This window comes from Anomaloglossus baeobatrachus, chromosome 5 (genome assembly GCF_048569485.1).
Source record: "Anomaloglossus baeobatrachus isolate aAnoBae1 chromosome 5, aAnoBae1.hap1, whole genome shotgun sequence".
Taxonomy (NCBI): domain Eukaryota; kingdom Metazoa; phylum Chordata; class Amphibia; order Anura; family Aromobatidae; genus Anomaloglossus; species Anomaloglossus baeobatrachus.
The window spans coordinates 277561248-277581327 of record NC_134357.1 but is presented as its reverse complement, the minus strand read 5'-3'; the positions used below and the strand labels follow the sequence as shown (position 1 = coordinate 277581327).

The following is a 20080-nucleotide window of genomic DNA, read 5'->3' as shown; positions in this document are numbered from 1 at the left end:
ACGGGTGTATAGTGCAGGCTCAAGTGCTGAGCCCGTTCCATAATGCTGGCTGTTATACCAGCTTTGATCACTAGGGTGTAACCATAGGTCAATCTATGACAGTGGCATTAGGTGACAGGATGGTGTGATGTGACCATTCCAGTGCCCATTACTCCCACTGCAGCCCAAAGTGGGAAGCCGACAGGTTGCCATGGCAGTGCAGGGCTGATTGGAAGACCCCACATAAGGCTAGGTTCACATTTCCGTTGTTTTGCATCAGTCACAATCCACCTCTCTGATAAACAACGCAATCCGTTTGGCGGATTCCGTTGGTTCCCATTGACTTATATGAGCGGCGGATTGTGACTGATGCCCTTGCGTTGCATCCTCCGCCCGACTGATCTGTCGTGAAACGACTAACCGTCGGGCGGCAGGAACGCAGAGTGTAACGTTTTTTGAGCAGCGGAATCTTTTTGATTTCGCTGCGCATGCTCTCTCTCGGCGGCTGAACGATCAGCTGATCGCCTGGTGGCCGCCTTCTGTGAGCGATCGGCTGATCACCCGGTGGCCAGCTAATGAGAGCAATCAGCTGATCTCCCGGCGGCCGGCGGCTGTGAGCAATCGGCTGATCACCCGGTGGCCGGCTAATGAGAGCGATCAGATGATCTCCCGGCAGCCGGCGATCAGCTGATCGTTCTCTCTCTCGTTTTACAAGGGAATCGCTTTCTCATGACAATGAATTCCAATTCTTGTCACCCGTTGTACAACGCATCAGTCACAAGCGTCAAGCAACACATGTGACTGATGCAAAACAATGGAAATGTGAACCTAGCCTAAGGGGTACTTTACACATTGCAAGATCGCTAGCATCGGCTAGCGATGTCCAGCGCGATAGTCCCCGCCCCCGTCACACATGCGATATCTGGTGATTGCTGCTGTAGCGAACATTATCGCTACGGCAGCTTCACACTCACATACCTGCTCGGCGACATCGCTATGACTCCGAACAATCCCTCCTTCAAGGGGGAGGTGCGTTCGGCGTCACAGCGACGTCACCGCAACGTCACTAATCGGCCGGCCAATAGAAGCGGAGGGGCGGAGATGAGCAGGACATAACATCCCGCCTACCTACTTCCTTCTGCATTGCCGTTGGGACACAGGTGAGGAGATGTTTGTCGCTCCTGCGGGTTTACACACAGCGATGTGTGCTGCCGCAGAAGCGACAAACAACATCGTACCTGCGGTCGACCCGACATTATGAAAATGACCAACGCTACTCATATCACCGATTTTCGACGCTTTTGCGATCGTTTATCGGCGCATCTAGGATTTACACGTTGCGATGTCGTTACCGGCGCCGGATGTGCGTCACTAACGACGTGACCCCGACGATATTTCGGAAGCGATGTCGCAACGTGTAAAGCCCCCCTAAGTCATCTATACTACCATGATGACAAGGCTGGCTGTCATTGGAATTTCATTCATTTTTCAATACATTGTATGGTAAAATGAGTGGAGTCATTCAAACCAGCCATAAACAAGCCCTCACTCATCTATGCCGACAGAAGACGAGGAGGAAGACATGAAAGCGCATAAAGGAAAATTAGCCATGTCATAAAGGGATTACAAACTCCTTCACTGGGTCTTGAAGGGGTTAAAACCCCATTCACTGCTGTATAAAGGGTTCTTGTGTGCTCAGCCTAGTCATGTGACCCCCTCCCCTACACTATCTGCACCCGAGTGTCCCTGCTCAGCACCTGCTGTATGCAGTCATATGCAGACAGTGAACCCTGCTCTGCTTTGGCTCGGATACACCCTGTAGAAATACGTCCCGGCAGGTCGGGGGGAGGAGTTTTAGTAGTAACACATATTGCCCTGGGGAGCCTTCCTCCCCCTCCTAGCTGGGATGGTAGGGCTTGGAATCAATGCCTGGAGGGGGTGGATCACACCAAATAGTAACAAGGCAGGGTGTGATCTTGGTTGTATTGTATTCAGTAGCACAGTAATGGAGAGCCGGGGCAGCAGCTGTACCCATGTGGCATTGTGTGCTGGCTCTTCCTGAGCCGTTTCTCCACAACTTTTCCCGTGTCCTGACTTGTTCAGCCATGTTCTGTGCCTCCTCTTAGGTGAATACAGCTCTGCTGGGGATCCCTGTGACTGGGAGTCATCATGTCTGTCACCTTCCTGGACCTTCCTGAGGACTACAGGTGAGTGACTGTCCTGGTGGGCTGTGACTGTCCTGGTGGGCTGTGACAGTGGCTGTCCTGGTGGGCTTTGACAGTGGCTGTCCTGGTGGGCTGTGACAGTGGCTGCCCTGGTGGGCTGTGACAGTGGCTGCCCTGGTGGGCTGTGACAGTGGCTGTCCTGGTGGGCTGTGACAGTGGCTGCCCTGGTGGGCTGTGACAGTGGCTGTCCTGGTGGGCTGTGACAGTGGCTGCCCTGGTGGGCTGTGACAGTGGCTGCCCTGGTGGGCTGTGACAGTGGCTGCCCTGGTGGGCTGTGACAGTGGCTGCCCTGGTGGGCTGTGACAGTGGCTGCCCTGGTGGGCTGTGACAGTGGCTGCCTGATGTGGTGGCTGTGCCTGCAGGTGTAGTTTCTGGAGTTTATTGTAGCATTGCACCATTTATATGCCCTGTGGTCTTTTTACTGTGCACTGCCTCTTTAAGAAAAAAATGATTTGTAGTTTTTGTTTTTTTTCCAGCTGGATAGGATAGTACAAGGGTGTGTTCAGACAATGCAGTTCTTGCACAACCTCTTCATCTGAATAGACTGTAAGGGCTGGATGAGATTGTTTGTTTGTTTGTTTGTTTGTTTTTTTTTTTTTTTGTTTTTTATTTTAAGCTTGTCAGTATAAAAAAAAAAATATTCACACATTTTCACAATATTTTGAGGTTTGTAGATTTCAGAAGACGAGATAAGTGCAAGAGGTTGTGGGGTTTAGTAAACAAACAGAATTGCCAAAAACTGTATAAATTATAGCGCAAATTCCATAACTGATGCGGAAATTCCTACTTGTGGCGCCTATGTGCGCTACTGTGAAAAGGGTTATTCCCAGGAATAACCGCCTCTAGGTCCGGCCTCCAGAGATGGGGGGGGGGGAGGGAAGCTGAGATATGGCATTTGCTTATCTCCCATTGAACTGAATGGGAGTTATGGAATCAGCATTGGAAAGTGTACCCATTTGTACAGTTCTCAGCTTCTTCAGTAACCCGTTAATCTCTGGTGCTCTAGACCCGAATGCAGGTATTCCGGTCTTGGCCATGAATGCAGAAATGTGAGAGACCAGTGTATCGGGCGGCACGGTGGCTCAGTGGTTAGCACTGCAGTCTTGCAGCGCTGGGGTCCTGGGTTCAAATCCCACCAAGGACACTATCTGCAAGGAGTTTGTATGTTCTCCCTGTGTTTGCGTGGGTTTCCTCCGGGTACTCCGGTTTCCTCCCACACTCCAAAGACATACAGATAGGGACTCTAGATTGTGAGCCCCAATGGGGACAGTGTTGCCAATGTATGTAAAGCGCTGTGGAATTAATAGCGCTATATAAATGAATAAAATTATTATTATTATTATTATTATTATGCGCCAGTCTTGATAATTTCCCCTCTTACTGAAATATTAGAGAGGCAACTTGCACCATATTTATCAATTACTTAATATGTTGCTAATCTGTTCCTCCAGAGTAGATAGAAAAATCTGAAATATATGTGTGTGTATGTGTAAAATATATATATAATATATATATATATATATATATATATATATATATATATATTACACAGATACATACACACACAAATATATTATATTTGTGTGTGTGTATATATATATATATGTACTCCTAATGAGCAGTTGGACGCTCGGACGGGCTCGACTTGTGTACGGAGTGTAATGGAAGTCAATGGGGAATATGAGCATTTTTTCGAAAGAGAAATGCTTGAGTTATCCAGTGACTTCCATACTTGGTACTCCAGTTGCACCCATCTGAGTGTCCAGCTACTCATTAGGAGAACTGAACCCCTGAGCATGGTAGTTCTCACTCATCACTAATAGGTAATCCTCTAATTGTCCTGTGCTTGGCATAGCCTGGTGATAACTGTCAGCTCATGCCCAGAAGGGGGCTGGCTGACTGCTTTTTCAGTAGCCCACCTGCCCTCTTTCATCATGGCTCCTGTACAGACAGGGAGGGAGGGCGGCTTAGCTATTGGAATATCCAGGCCCCTTCACACATTGCTGTCACCGGTGCCAGAAATCACACACAAAATTGGGGCATTTAAATCTTCTACTATCAGGGAAATAGATTGTAAGAGCTGAACGGAATTGCATAAAAATGGATAGTTTTTGTGACCGTCATGATTCAGTTGCGCATGGGGAAAAACCTGACCACACAAGTTATGGCGCAAACCACAGTTGGAATATGCAGGTCAGCCAGCCCCCTTCTCCCGAACTCATGAAGCCCACATAAAAGGGGGTCATCACCCAGAATGGCCGTCTACCAACCGCTTTATTAGAAAAGGATGTGTTTAGTTTAGTTTCTAATGTTTATATTGTACTGATTTGTCATTGATTTGCGTCCCCTTACAGTCCTTGTGATGAGCGAGAAGTGCACGACTCCTTCTGCAGCGTTATTGAAGACGTGGAGAATGAAGGCTTGCTTGAACTCCAGCAGCGTTTCCACAATACAGGTATTCCTAAAACTGGAAACTGTTCAACAGCAGCACAGACATGGGGCCTCCTTTATCAAAACTGGCTGCTACATGGCGGATTAGCTTCTCTTGAAATCGAACTGAAAAATGACACCACTGCACTTCCTATTGTCTCTTTTGCAAGAAAACGCACGCAAGCACACACACGTCTCTTAAAGGGCCTCTGTCAGCACACCATGACTGGTGAACCCAAGTACAGGAGCTCCGTGCATCATGGCAGGGTCAAACATATACGTGCAGCTTCCCACCTGCTTATTTTCCTTCCATTTCCACCTTCCCCCTTCTTTGCTTGACAGCTCTGGCTTATTAGAGGCAAAAGTGGCGGAAAACAAGCAGGTAGGAGGGTGCACTGATATGTTTCCCCACGTCATGAGAGAGTCCCTTTAAGGGTATGTGCACATGACCTCTTTTTCAGGTGGGTTTTGCCTAAAAAGGAACTTAAAGAGACTCTGTCAGGAGGTTTTTGCTATGTAATCTGAAGCCAGCATGCTGTATGAGTTAACTTGCAGATTACAGCCAACAGTCTCTTCTCTTGTTTTCGTTTTCCTGCGATGTTAGTTTAACCCCTTCACAACCAAGAATGTATTGGTACATCCTTGGCTGTGTTTGTCCCATTGCCGCTGTGATCCCCGCAGATGTCTGCTGATCTGATCAGCAGACATGTGAGGCTAACAGGCCTCGAGATCCACCTGGGCCTTTTAACCCCTTAGATCGGGCTGTGATACTCTGACAGCGCAATCTAAAATGCTCCGGCAGGGATTGCGACATTCCCCGTCGCCATTGGCAGTGACATGAAGCGATCACAGGGTGCCAATGGGTTGGCATGGCAGTGCAGGGTCAGGCCTCATATGGCTCTTGGAAGAAGGGGAGGAAAAAACGGAAAACTGCCTGGTAGTGAGGTTTTTAAGCCTCTTAGCTTTATCATTAGTCTGAATGAGGAGCATGATCTGCAGTCAGACTCCTCCCCCTCTCTGATTAGCAGCTTCAGTCTATGGCAATGTACACTGAAAGCCTGGTGTGGGGGCGGGCGCAGCTCCCAGAGCTCTGCTACGTGCTAATAATATGTTTCACTGTGTCAGAGCGGCTGCACCCAGTAATCTAAGTGATACATCATTAGATTCAGAATCTCTTTGCCTACATCATGCTGCTCTTAGATGAGGTAGCAAAAATCTGCTGACAGATTCCCTTTTAAATAAATGCCAAAATGAATGAACTTATGCACTGCAATGTCAACGCTTGCTGTGCAAATGTCTAGTCTTATTTTAGCTGCTTCAGTCTTCGAAAGCTGTGAAGCAGCTAACCATTGGCCTGTCCATTCTTCGGCCAGCCACTTATTTTTTTTTTTTTTTTTATATATATATATATATTTTAAAAAAAAAAAAAAAAGCTGCAAAAATGACCAGAAAGATGCTTCAGGATAAACACTGTCTTCTTTTTCCTGTTGTGCTTTCTTCTTCATAACCTCAGCGGGTATGCCGGTGTCTAAAGGAAGTGGTGTGCACATAGGCTGAATTACACAGGCGTGAATAGGGAAATGATGATTCCTAGGAATGATCGTTCCCAACTATTGTCTCATTTAAACAATCCAGTAATCACCCAACGAACAAGAAAAGCCTGTCTTTTTTTTTTTTTTTTTTTTTTTTGGGGTGAAATGATTTTTAAACCAGCTTAAAGAAAAAAACATCATTATCGGCAACAGACCATCCTGCATATACAGAAATGCTACCATAATATGGTCTGTGCACACAGAACAATTGTATTAGCGATAGTTCTGTGCTCATAGAATTCTTGTTGGCCTGTGTAAACAGGGCATTAAACAGCCGCCAGTCCACTTGTATGTAGCCGATCGTGCTTGTGTAATGGTCTGGACCATGATATGTAAACTCAGCAAAAAGTAAATATCATTACTAAGGGCAAAGCCACAGCTGACCACACGAGGGTGAACGTCTACCATCTGCCGCAGCCTGTGACTACAGGACTTTTTTCTCAAAATTGTGCTGCTATTTGCCTATTCAGTTTCACACAAATATGACCAGTTGTATCCTGATAAAGTTGGAATACTTCAAAACGCATTGATTATCCGCATGAAATCCTGGCCCTTTCTATGAATTTTACAGCATAGCGGAGAAACCATGTTTCCTTTTCCTTCCATGTAGTCTTCATCACCTTTTAGGCCTCATTCAGACGTCCGGTCTCATCGGCCTCATCGGTCTCATCGGCCTCATCGGCCTCATCGGCCTCATCGGCCTCATCGGCCTCATCGGCCTCATCGGCTGCATCTTGTATCACAATGCATGGACTGACCGTTCCGAGCCTGCCGCTTCATCTATTTCCGATGATCACGGATGTCTGAAAGGGCATAAGGCCTCATTAAAACATCTAAGCTTTTTTTTCTCCTATTTGGGGGGGGAATTTATTTTTATTTTTTTTTTAAATATTTTTTTTTTATTTACAAATCAGGGTTAGGTCAATATTCAGTTTTTAACATCAGTGATTTTCTCGTCAGCATAAAAAATTCCAAAGCTTTTCTGATATCCGTATGCCAGCCATGATTTTCCGGGCTTGGACAATTCTACTTGTATGGCTGATTTTGATCTGAGATTCCCATGAAAAATGAACATGTCTCTAACGTTTTTGCAGACACAGGCCCTGTTTCATCAATGCAATTACAGCAGAATTCTGGCATATATTGTTTATAAGTTGCAAGAAAAACCAAACCACGGGTCAATGGCGTGATGCCACAGCTCATCTAATTCATGTCAAGCTGTGGTGTTCCTGGAGTAAGATTTGTGGTGAGGCGCACAGCACTTTTCATACACTCCAGCTTCACGTCTCTTAGGCCCTGTGCGCACTGGAAAACGGAATTTTCTTAAGAAAATTCCGCAGTGTCTGAAAGATTACCGCACCCGCGGTAAAAAAAACGCGGCAAACCGCACCTGAAAACCGCATGCGGTTTGCTGTGGTTCTACCGCAGTATTGTTCGTGGTATTGCCGCGTTTTTGCCGAGTGTGGGTTGGTACATGTGCTTTAATGCATTCAATGCAATAAAGCACATTGAGAAAAAAAAAGTCATTTCCTTCTGAGATAGATAGCAGACAGATAAATAGATAGACAGAAGAATAGAAAGATAGATAGATAGAGTCCCTGTGAGCACACGCTGCATTTCTCACGGTCGGTAGTGTGTTGAAATGACCGGTAATTACCTCTGCAGTCTCGTTGCGAGGCTGCATTCAGCAGCGTGTCAGTCGCGGCTGGATGCAAGCATCGCAGGACGTGGATTATGCTGGAGCTGTGTGTTTCGGGGAGGTTAATAAAGGGGTGAACCAGGGGCTTTTTTTTGTGTTTTATTTAAAATAAAGGATTTTTCGGTGTGTGTGTTTTTTCACTTTACTTATGGGTTGATCATGTCAGCTGTCTCATAGATGCTGCCATGATCAAGCCTGGACTTAATGGCGGCGATCCGCTGCCATTAACTCCTTATATTACCCTGATTGCCACTGCTACACGGCAACAGGAAGAGTCGGGGACACTCCGGGACTGCCGCATAATGGATGCGACAGTCCCAGGGCAGCTGCGGGCTGATATTCTCGGCTGCGGGAGGGGGGGGACATTAACCCTGGCCCCCGACCTCCCCAGCCTGAGAATACCAGGCCTCCGCTGTGTGCTTACCTCGGCTGAAGGGTAAAAATACGGCGGAGCCCACGTTTTTTTTTTTTTTTTTTTTCCCTATATGTCCGTTTGCTTAGTATGTGTATTCTATATGTCTGTGTGTGAGTGCGATATGTGTGTATTCTATATGTCTGTGTCTGATATGTGTATATTTACTCTCTGCTCCGCTTCCTCTTCCTGTCATAATGACATCACTTGCCTGCAAACCGCAGGGCAGCGATGAACATTACCGCAGGTAAACCGCGAAATACTGGAGGGAATAACGCAGAAAAACGCAATGAACCGCACAGAATTTGCTGCCTGCATTATTCCCTGCGGGATTTCACGATTATGACTCGCCCACCCCAGGGCTTTGGGTGACTCTGTGTCGGGCCGGACTAGTCCGGGGTGGTCAGCAGTGGCGGGGCCCGACTCCGTGGCCCTGGTGGAGTCGATTACTGTGGCGATATTGGGGGTGATGATTATAATAAAGTTTATGAAAGATTCGTGATGCCACCTGTGGTAATTTGCAGCTATGGAGCCACAGCTGCTGGAAGGGACCTCCGGGGCTGATGTTATGGCAGCTGAAGTATTTCTTGCTCTCCACAGGTGGAGCGGGTACCCCGAGGCAACCTTTGGTGCTTGGTAAAGTCTATGGTGTTGTAGATGCAGTGCAGGATAAAGCAGACGACACAGGGCTTCCAGTTCAGATTTTTACTCACTGTTTCAGTTGCTGCAGCAAACCGGTTGCCCACAGTATGCTGGGATTCACTGTCAGGGGCTGCCGCTGATCCCGGGTAGTTCAGAGGTCAATACCGGTGCACCCCTCCTGTGTCTCTTTCCTGACTGACTTCTTAGCCTTGACTCTATTAGCTGAACTGGTCTTGGCCTCCTCCACAGGGCCTGTACAAAGGGGGCTAACCGTAGTTGTATCCTGCCCCCTTCACCGGGGATCTGTGGCGGGTTGTGGCCCTGGGCGCTTGCAACCACCCTAGGCCTTCGGTGTTACTTTTGAGGAATTGTCTTTCTTCCCTCTGTCTGGGGACCGTCCCCGAATGCAGTCTGTGGGCCGGCATATGACCTCATTCTTACTCAGGATGGGACATCGCACCTCTGGCTGAGGTGCAATATCTCTGTGGCGATGGAAGCCGCAGGGGTGCCACACTCCCCCCACAGCAAATCGCAGCACGTCCGCGGGCTGAAACAAAAATACAGTGGTGTTAACTGCAAAAAGTTTATATGCATTTTAACTGGTAAACAATAACTTTTCACTTGAACGTTGCATAACAGGTGAACAAACGTTAGAGTCTTTGGTGCACTTTTACTGTCCAATGCACAATTGCTGCAGGCTACTTTCCCACCATAATTTTGGTAGAGGGCACAACGGGTGCAACTATTTACATGCTAAAGTCCTGGCCACACATAGTCCAGTGGCCCAGTTGTCCATCAACATTATTATTTATATAAGACCCACAATACACCGGCCACTTCAAGTCCAGTGGCCCGGTGAATAAACAGATGTCCTTGCCCAGTCCAGGCTCTCTGATGAAGCCTCAGCCTTTTTCTAGGTCAAAGTCTATGATTTGGCCCCTCCGGACTGGGCCATGATTGCTCTTTTTGGCTCTACGCATCCGGGCCTTGTCAGCCAGGTTGGCGGCCTCATTTTTAGCCCGATTCGCCTCCTTTCGCTCTCGTTCTATCCGGAACTGCTCAATTTGCCATTGGCACACCATGGTGGTGGCCACCTTGGTCAGTTCCGGCCAGAGGGGTACCGCCAGTCCACTCTCGCGTACGGTGCAGCATCCCAGTGCATGTCGGGCGAGACGGCTCCGGGCTCCCCGGTCGGAGGGCTGGGCAAAGGCCCCAGGAGCAGGTCAGGGCTTAGCCGGTCTGGGGTGGAGCATCCGCTTCCGGGTTCCGCGGCGGCAGCCCACGCCTTCACGCGTTCAGCGGCAGCTTCGGGTTCACCGGCAGGGGGGCTGGGCAAGGGCTGCTCGTCAGACACAGCCGAGTCCGGTTCAGCGGGGGTGACGTGCGGTGCAGCGGGGGCGACGGGTCCCTTACCCGGGTCAGTAGCAGTGGTCTGGGTCTCCCGACTCTCCGCTCCGCTGGCTGCTGCTCGGGCGTCACCCGGGGCCTCGGGTTCAGCGTCCTTCTCCTCCACTTCTCCCATGAGCTGTTGCAACCGGCAGCCCAGCTGCTTCAGTTCCTCCATCCGGAGGGCCATGCCGGGGTCCGAGGCTCGCTCCCATGCGTCTTCAATTGCTCCGGGTTTCCAGTATTCTGCCTTTCTGCAGCCTTCCCGGTTGATAGTTGCACCTGTTCTCGAGCACTCGGCAGCACTGCTCGGCTGCACCCTTCTCCACTCCGGAGGCGGAGCCGGGGTATAGACCACTCCCTGGCGCCAGGCCGACACCCAGCCCACCACGGACGGCATCCCTACTCCGACGATCCAGTACATTCTGGTAAGTGCTTTTCTCTTGTAGCCACCAGTATCAGACGCTTGTCCGTACAGTGCTTTCCTGAAACGCCATCTTTTTCTTCTTCTACCTTCCTCTTTGCGTAGCGGAGGCGGGGCTTAACTTCGCGCTCTTTTCTCAGGCACATCCCCCTTCTTCCCGCACTTAGCAAGTTACAAAGGCGGCGGCAGTTTTCACACAGTAAAACATAGTCTCTTAAGCACAGTTCTGTAAGGCACACGTCACCCGTATCAGCGGGTCTTGTTCATATCCTGTTCGTGACGCCAGATGTGACTCACCCACCCCAGGGCTTTGGGTGACTCGGTGTCGGGCCGGACTAGTCCGGTGTGGTCAGCCGGTGGCGGGGCCCGACTCCGTGGCCCTGGTGGAGTAGATTACTGTGGCGATATTGGGGGTGATTATAATAATAAAGTTTATGAAAGATTTGTGACGCTACCTGTGGTAATTTGCAGCTATGGAGCCGCAGCTGCTGGAAGGGACCTCCGGGGCTGATGTTATGGCAGCTGAAGTATTTCTTGCTCTCCACAGGTAGAGCGGGTACCCCGGGGCAACCTTTGGTGCTTGGTAAAGTCTATGGTGTTGTAGATGCAGTGCAGGATAAAGCAGACGACACAGGGCTTGCAGTTCAGATGTTTACTCATTGTTTCAGTTGCTGCAGCAAACCGGTTGCCCACAGGAGGCTGGGATTCACTGTCAGGGGCTGCCGCCGATCCCAGGTAGTTCAGAGGTCAATACCGGTGCACCCCTCCTGTGTCTCTTTCCTGACTGACTTCTTAGCCTTGACTCTATTAGCTGAACTGGTCTTGGCCTCCACCACAGGGCCTGCACAAAGGGGGCTAACCGTAGGTGTATCCGGGCATCTGTGGCGGGTTTTGGCCCTGGGCGCTTGCAACCACCCCAGGCCTTCAGTGTTACTTTTGAGGAATTGTCTTTCTTCCCTCTGTCTGGGGACCGTCCCGAATGCAGCAGATCCCTCCACCCGATCTTCCAGTGGAACAGGCCACGAGCCAATATGCCCTTCCGTGGCCCTGGAATTCTTTTCTTTCTTTTCTTTCTTTCTTTTCTTTTCTTTTCTTTCTTTTCTTTTCTTTTCTTTCTTTCTTTCTTTCTTTCTTTCTTTCTTTCTTTTCTTTCTTTTCTTTCTTTTCTTTCTTTCTTTCTTTTCTTTCTTTTCTTTCTTTTCTTTCTTTTCTTTCTTTTCTTTCTTTTCTTTCTTTCTTTCTTTTCTTTCTTTTCTTTCTTTCTTTCTTTTCTTTCTTTTCTTTCTTTTCTTCTTTTCTTTCTTTTCTTTCTTTTCTTTCTTTCTTTCTTTCTTTCTTTCTTTCTTTCTTTCTTTCTTTTCTTTCTTTTCTTTCTTTTCTTTCTTTTCTTTCTTTTCTTTCTTTTCTTTCTTTTCTTTCTTTTCTTTCTTTTCTTTCTTTTCTTTCTTTTCTTTCTTTTCTTTCTTTTCTTTCTTTTCTTTCTTTTCTTTCTTTTCTTTCTTTTCTTTCTTTTCTTTCTTTTCTTTCTTTTTCTTTCTTTTCTTTTCTTTTCTTTCTTTTCTTTCTTTTCTTTCTTTTCTTTCTTTTCTTTCTTTTCTTTCTTTTCTTTCTTTTCTTTCTTTTCTTTCTTTTCTTTCTTTTCTTTCTTTTCTTTCTTTTCTTTCTTTCTTTCTTTTCTTTCTTTTCTTTCTTTTCTTCTTTTCTTTCTTTTCTTTCTTTTCTTCTTTTCTTTCTTTCTTTCTTTTCTTTCTTTCTTTCCTGGGCCTAACTAGACCCCAGGATCTCCACGAGGAACTTCTTTCTGTCACTTTCTCTTCTATCTGCTGTCCTCTCCTGACAGCCCACCTCCTCACTCCTTCTCTCTCACTGCCCAACAGGCTGACTGAACTTGAACTTCCTGGTTCCCTTATCTACTCACACTTTCTGACCCCTCCCACACACCCACTGACTAGGCCCCACCCACACTGTTGGGACCAGAAATGGGACTTATGGCCCCACGAATACATCTATGGGGGTTGCTGCCACTATCCCTGACCCAGTGTATGCCTACCAATTGGTGTGTGCAAGTTTAGTCTGTGGGCCGGCATATGACCTCATTCTTACCCAGGATGGGACATCACACCTCTGGCTGAGGTGCAATATCTCTGTGGGCGACGGAAGCCTCAGGGGCGCCACAATTACATGGCAGTCAATGGAGTGAAATGCCGCAGCGACGTGCGGAAAAGAAGTGACATGCAATTGTTTTTGCTGCGGGAATCCCGCAGAAAAACATGCAGCTGTCAAAATCCGCATAGTGCGCACAGCGTTTTTTTCCCCATAGGTTTTGCTGGGTGAATCACTGCAGAGATGTTATGAACATTTTCTGCAGCGAAACATGCAGCAAAATCGCAGGAAATCCGTGGCAAAAAACGGCAAGTGCGCACAGGGCCTTAAAGTGGGTTGTCCACTACTTTTACATTGATGGGCTATTCTTAGGATAGGTCATCAATGTGTGATCGGCCGGGGGTCCGACACTTCGCACATCAGCTGATCTAGGTGACTGCGGCCAGGTACTGTCAGTTGACAGGGCAGTTCCGGAATTGAGTTTTCCTGCTGCCGGCACCGAGAATAGCTGATTGGCGGGGGTGTTGTTTGCCGGACTATGGCCGATCAGACATTGATGATCTATCCTAAGGATAGGCCATCAATGTAAGAGTAATGGGGCAACCCCTTTAATGATTTAGGAGTCTCTGACTCCAATGCTCCATCTGAAATACACTGATCACTGAATGCCTAAAGTAAAAGATACAGGTAAAATATATCTTTGTGCCATGTTAGCCAGTAGAGAGAAAAAAATGTTTAAAAGAACTGAGAGTCCTCAGTGGTTGATACCTTTTAATGGCTAACTCAAAAGATGGTAATAATAGCAAGTTTTCGAGACTACTCGGGTCTTAATCAGGCTCAGTATAACACAAAATCTGAAGAGTTACATATTTATGATGGGCGGGGAATGTATGACGCCCTGGCCTATCAGGGTCGTCACAGGGTATTGTGCAATCTGCCCTTCTGTACGATATCCACCTCCTCCATGGTTACGGGTCCCTAACCTTCGATGTTGCCAAGAACAAGCTAATCAAAATCCTAGGAACACACTACACCACACCCACCAGACACACCACTGGCCGGCCTGAGTGGAATAGGGTAGCCCACTTGGGGGTTTGTTAAGGGGAGGCCAGGAGTGTCAGGAGACATTTAGTTGAGGAGTGACTCTCAAGAGGAGAGGCCACAAGTGAGTTGAGCAGTGACTCTCGACGAGGAGAGGTCAGGAGCTGGGCTCCTTGAGACTACTAGGTGGCAGACGTTGGTCTGGACCTGGTAGGAGCTGGACCCCAGTTTGCAGGTGATCGTGACAAGGGCCACGGACTGTTGAGGAGCACAGCCGTCAGCCTTATGCCATCACCGGGCAGGGGCCAGGGCATGACTGGGTACGTGGACCTTAGGTCAGGAAGAAGCTTCAGGCGTCTTGACAGTTTACCCGACAAGGACGGAGCCTTCAAGATCCGTTCTCCACCTGCTCCAAAATCTGGGTACTAGCGAGGGGGATAGGACTTTCACACTATACGGTCCAGAAAATCCCAAGCGTGAACCCTGAGAGCAAGCTCACTCAGTTAGCCATACTGGTGATTGTGACCCGACTAGTTCTATACTTGAGGGACCAACCAGAAGACTAGGTGCCAAGGTAAAGGTCACAGACTAACAGGCAACACCAAAGTGCACGGGATCCAGGCGTGCTTCCCCCCCCCAAGCGGCAGCGGTGTCCGGAACTTTGGTTTACTACAGTTTTCTGTGGCAGCGTTATTGGACTGAGTGAGTACGCAAGTGACCCTTACTGTCCCAACGACACCTCCCCGTCATCGTCACTGAGTCCCAGGGCATTCCCCCTACCCGTGGAGGGGTTTAAAACACCTAGCTGCCCGCACCATCGCCACCAGGTACTCCTAACCGCAGTGGTGGTACTCCATCTTACCACGCACCACGGGTGGCGTCACGAACGTTAACCAAACAATCCCGTGTAAATACTCTCCCCCTTTTTATTCGAGTGGCTGCACGATCCCCCGGGTTCGGAGATCCCTCGAGCCACCGGGGATCCGAGCAGCCCGGCTGCTGACATGGGGGCAGGCACAGATGCACGCATAATTAGCAGCCGGCCCACGTGATCAGCCCTGGCAACTACAGCCTGGAGTGATAATGTGTGCTTATATTCACTGCCCCGCCGCGCATCCTCATCAGCGCGGGGGGCAGTGAATATGTATGGTATACTCACCGGTCACCGATCCCAGCAGCATCGCGATGTCCTCCTGTCTGCCTGCCCGCTGATGTGTGTGGAGAGTGGTGCGCACAGCGATGACGTCATCCCTGTGTGCACCGCTCTCCACACACATCAGCGGGCAGGCAGACAGGAGGACATCGCGATGCTGCTGGGATCGGTGACCGGCTCCACACAGGTCAGCGGCGCTGCTGCTGGCACAGACAGGAGGACGAGCGATGCCGCTGGAGTGAGGAAAGGTGAGTATAAACGTTTATTTTTTGTGTGCCACAGGATGCAGGCCATATAGCAGGATGGGGGTATATAGCAGGATGGGGGCTATACCAGGATGAGAGACATATATACAAGGATGGGGATTATATACAAGGCAGGAGGATCATTACCAGGATGGGGTATCTTAGTAGAGAATTTGGGGACATTACCCCCATAACAGTGTCAGCAGCAGATCCTCACCCCAGAAGTGTGCCCTGACCACATTTTTTGCTTAAAATTTTATTTTCCTCCTCTAAAACCAGGATGCGTCTTATGGTCTGGTGCGTCTTATAGTCCGAAAAATACGGTAAATATGTGACTCTTCAGATTTTGTGTTATACTGAACCTGAAGAAGAGACCTGAGCAGTCTCGAAAGCTTGCTATTATTACCATCTTTTCAGTTAGCCATAAAAAGGTATCAGCCACTGAGGACTCCCAGTTCTTTTAACCCCTTAACGACCGCGGGCCGTCAAATTACGTCCTAGTGGTAATAACGTTACTGCCCGCGGTCTGCCGGTGGCAGCATGCTGCTATCGGCGCACATCTCAGCTGATTTTCACAGCTGAGATGTGTGCCTGCTAGGCACGAGCAGAATCGTTATCTGCTCGTGCCGTTTAACCCCTTAAATGGCACTGTCAATATGTGACAGCACCATTATAAGCGCGACCGCGGTAAGCCTTTACTTACCGCCCGATACCGGAAGTCACGTGACGCGATCACGTGACTTCAGGTAGTTGTCATGGTAGCACAGGGTCATGTGATGACTCCTGTACTACACATGAATTGCTTTCACTTTCGCTGTGCCCGCGGCACAGTGAAAAAGAAAGTGAGCGTATCTGCTGTTTACAGCTATGTAGCTGTGATCAGCAGATAGTGCAGAGCGATCGGACTGCTGATCGCAATAGCCCCCTAGGGGGACTAGTAAAATTAAAAAAAAAAAAGTTAAAAAAAAGTTTTAAAATTTTTTAAAAAAACCCCTAAAAGTTCAAATCACCCCCCATTCGCCCCATTGAAAATTAAAGGGTTAAAAAAATAAAAAATATACACACATTTGGTATCGCCGCGTTCAGAAACGCCCCGATCTATCAAAATATAAAATCAATTAATCTGATCAGTCTACTGCGTAGCGGCAAAAAAATTCCAAACGCCTAAACGACGTTTTTTTGTCGCCACAACATTTGCGCAAAATGCAATAAGAGGCGATCAAAACGTAGCATCTGCGCAAAAATGGTATCGTTAAAACGTCAGCTCGAGACGCAAAAAATAAGCCTTCACTGAGCTATAGATCCGAAAAATGAGAAAGCTACGGGTCACGGAATATGGCGGAAAACGTGCGCCCCTTTTTTCGGACAAACTTCCGATTTTTTTTTTTTTTTTTTTTTTTTTTTTTTTTTTTTTTTACCCCTTATATAAAAGTAAACCGAGACATGTTTGGTGTCTACGAACTCGTACTGACCTGAGGCATCACACCCACACATCAGTTTTACCATATAGTGAACATAGTGAATAAAATATCTCAAAACAATAGTGCTATCGCACTTTTTTTGCAATTTTTCTGCATTTGGAATTTTTTTGCCGTTTTCCAGTACACTACATGGTAAAACTGATGGTTTCATTTAAAAATACAGCTTGTTCCGCAAAAAATGAGTCCTCACATGACCATATTGACTGAAAAATAAAAAAGTTACGTCTCTCAGAAAAAGAATGGCGGAAAAAAAAAAAAAGCGAAAAATCGGCCGGTCGTGAAGGGGTTAAACAATTTTTTTTAAAGTAAAAGAAGCATTTGGTGGGGCAAACTTGATCTCTTTTTTTTTTTTTGAGCTGTTATTTTAGGTCCTGCATGTGCTATTTTGAATGAAGCTTTTATTTCTAATCTAGTTGTTTGTGTAGTACATTTTTACTTGTACCCTTATCATGCGACCTTTTTTTTTTTTTTTCTTGTTTGTCTTTGTATCAGTCTGTATAGTGACGCACCCTATTGTGTATGTATACTCTAGTAGAATAAACAGAAGAGAGGACTCGTACGGTAGAATAGCCTCTGAATATTGCCAGTCATCAATGCTAAGAATGTAAAATAGATTCACATAAAATATGTATTGCTTTAGAGATCAATGTTTCCTACAAGGAGACGTAAATGCTTTTTTCACATCGTACACAATATATTCCAAGAGGCTCTGGTTAAAGCGGTTTTTCCCATAAACAAAATTCATCTTTATTATTATTCCAAGATATATTGATTATTTCCACAATTGGATGTGTTAAAAAAAAAAAAACTGTTCCTGTGCTGAGATCTTATATGTGCCCCTGCTGTGTACTGTGTAATGGCCATGTCTGACCGTACAGGGACATGGGCTGATCATACCACATCTCCTGAGCAAGGGAAGACACAAGAGAGTATACAGACATTACAGCATGGGATCGCAAATTAGTCCTTTCTTTAAGGTAAAATACTTTTTTAAATGTTTTACATCACAAAAAGAATCAGCTATCCTCCTGTGCTGTAATGTCTGTATATTTTTATACTTCCTCAAGTGCCCAGGAGATGTCTGTGTCTGTGTCTGTGTCTGTGTCTGTGTCTGTGTCTGTGTCTGTGTCTGTGTCTGTGTCTGTGTCTGTGTCTGTGTCTGTGTCTGTGTCTGTGTCTGTGTCTGTGTCTGTGTCTGTGTCTGTGTCTGTGTTCCATCTGTGGTTTTCATTCACACTTGTTATCTATGAACCTGTTTGCAAAAAATATAAATCACGGAGACCTGTTTGATTTTTCAATTCGAGTCACAGATGAAAGTTACAACTACAGTGTATGAATCCATGAAATCGCTGACCACACACATTGACATTAACATATTGTCCATTTTTAGTATTGCAATGGGAAGGAAAAACTTTGCAATTTTTTTTTTTATTTTTATTTTTTTTTAAGATATGAGAAAATAAACTCTGGTAAAAGCTGACCATACATTGGAGGCCTAGGAGTATGGTTTGTATACGCTAGTAACATGAGTATGTCCTAAGCCAGTGATGGCTAACCTATGACATGCGTGCCAGTGGGGACACACGGAGTGATTTTTGCTGACACGCACGGCAGGGACAGGCAGTTGCATCCCGATCTATAAGACAAGCGGCAGCCGCTGGTGATTTAACTAGAAATGGATGTGTGGCCATAAACTGTTCCGAAATGACCAGCCCGGGGTGAGCCGCACATGCAGTTCTAGTTTATTCAACGGCAGCTGCAGCTTGTCTTATAGATTGTGATGTGGCTGCTGGTAATTTGTGTACTGTACCTTAATGGCCCTATGCTGGGGGCTGCAGCCATTTGAGCTTTACTTCAGATTTTTGATTTCTGCTAACGCGCACAGGCACTGTCCGCAGAGCTCCACCAATGGCAGTCACCGGCCAATTAGAGGCCAGCAAGTAACGTCATACAATAATGTCACCTGCTAGCCTCTGATTGGCCGGCAACTGCCATTGATGAAGCTCTGCAGAGAGTTCCTGTGGGTGCAGAAAGAAAAAAAAAATCTGAAGTAAAGCGCAGATGGCTGCTGGCCACGATTGTCAGGGGGCCTGTGGGCTGCAAGAAGCAGGAAAGAGGACACAGAGGGAATGGAGGGTAGGTGAGAAGAAATAAATATATATAGAATTTTTTTTATATAATTATTATTTTTTTTTTTTTTTTTTATGTGTATGTGAAAGTGGCATAAATAGGGGACATTAATACAGGATGAGGCATTGCTAAAAGACAAGGATGGGCACAAGAGTGGGCACATTACTACAAGGGTGAGAAGATGGGCACATTACTACAGAGGACATGACTTCTGGGCGGAGGGGGAGAGGAGATACGGTAATCATTATCTCCTCTCCCCCTCCCCCAGCAGTCATTATCAGATAACTTTATCAGTCAGAGCTACACATATCACAAAATTGTAGATTTTTCGAAAAGTGGCTTCTCCTCTGTCTTCCTTCCTCCGCTGCACTCTCTGCACACTGACGCTGACAGACGCTAGTAGGAGGAGCTACCTCACCACACTTCCGTGACCTCTCTGCAGCGTCAGCGCGTCGCTGCACACCGGGTCAGGGAGCAGACAGGCTCCACTGAACCCGGAAGTGCGGCGCGAAGGTGCGGGGATTCATATGTGTTAGAGTCTTAAAGACACTAACACAGATGAATACAGGGAACCGGATCGCCAGAGCGGTTTCTTGCCGGTTTGAGGAACCGGCTGCTATTTTAACAACCAGTTCTCCCGAACCGGACAGAACCGGCTGAATCCCACCCCTGGTGCCGACCACTGGAACCACACTGTTCAGCACAACTGGGAACTTTTGTTCCCCTTAGAATAAAGTGGCAGTGTGACTTAGCCTCCATTCATTCCGTTCTGCACTTGGCTTTTTTTCTGGCTACCCCATGGAGAATGAATGGAGCCGGCTTCCACCTTGGAATGCCATTTAGTAGTCAAAATAAAAACTACCGGTAATTGATTTGCTGATTGGTGCGATCCCCAGTAGTGGAACCTATGGATAGGTGACAACCTCTTTGATATGGCTTCCAGAGGGCTTTTAAGTGATGCATCTTCTCAATTCGGGTGCATTCACACAACTATATTTTATAGACATAATGTTTTGCTCACTTGTTATAGCATTTTTTTTCTTCTGTGCCTCGACCAAAATAAACCTTTTTAATTTTTGTATTTTTGAATCTTTTCGACTCACAACAACAAACGGAGGAGGGAGGAAGAAGAGAGAGA

The 20080-nt window shown here is 47.2% G+C and overlaps 1 protein-coding gene across 2 annotated transcripts in view; it reads left to right on the top strand.

Annotated features, from left to right (window-relative positions):
- TMC6 (transmembrane channel like 6) overlaps window positions 1–20080 on the top strand; it is a 189377-nt gene that overhangs the window by 45546 nt on the left and 123751 nt on the right. The window contains exons 3-4 of one of the 2 annotated variants that reach the window (XM_075349520.1): window positions 2106–2186; window positions 4559–4659. In XM_075349520.1, the coding sequence (XP_075205635.1) occupies window positions 2149–2186; window positions 4559–4659 (139 nt within the window). In that variant the 5' untranslated portion in view covers window positions 2106–2148. Of the gene's footprint in view, window positions 1–1751; window positions 2187–4558; window positions 4660–20080 lie in introns of those variants that run through there. The other variant, XM_075349519.1, reaches the window with a different exon arrangement.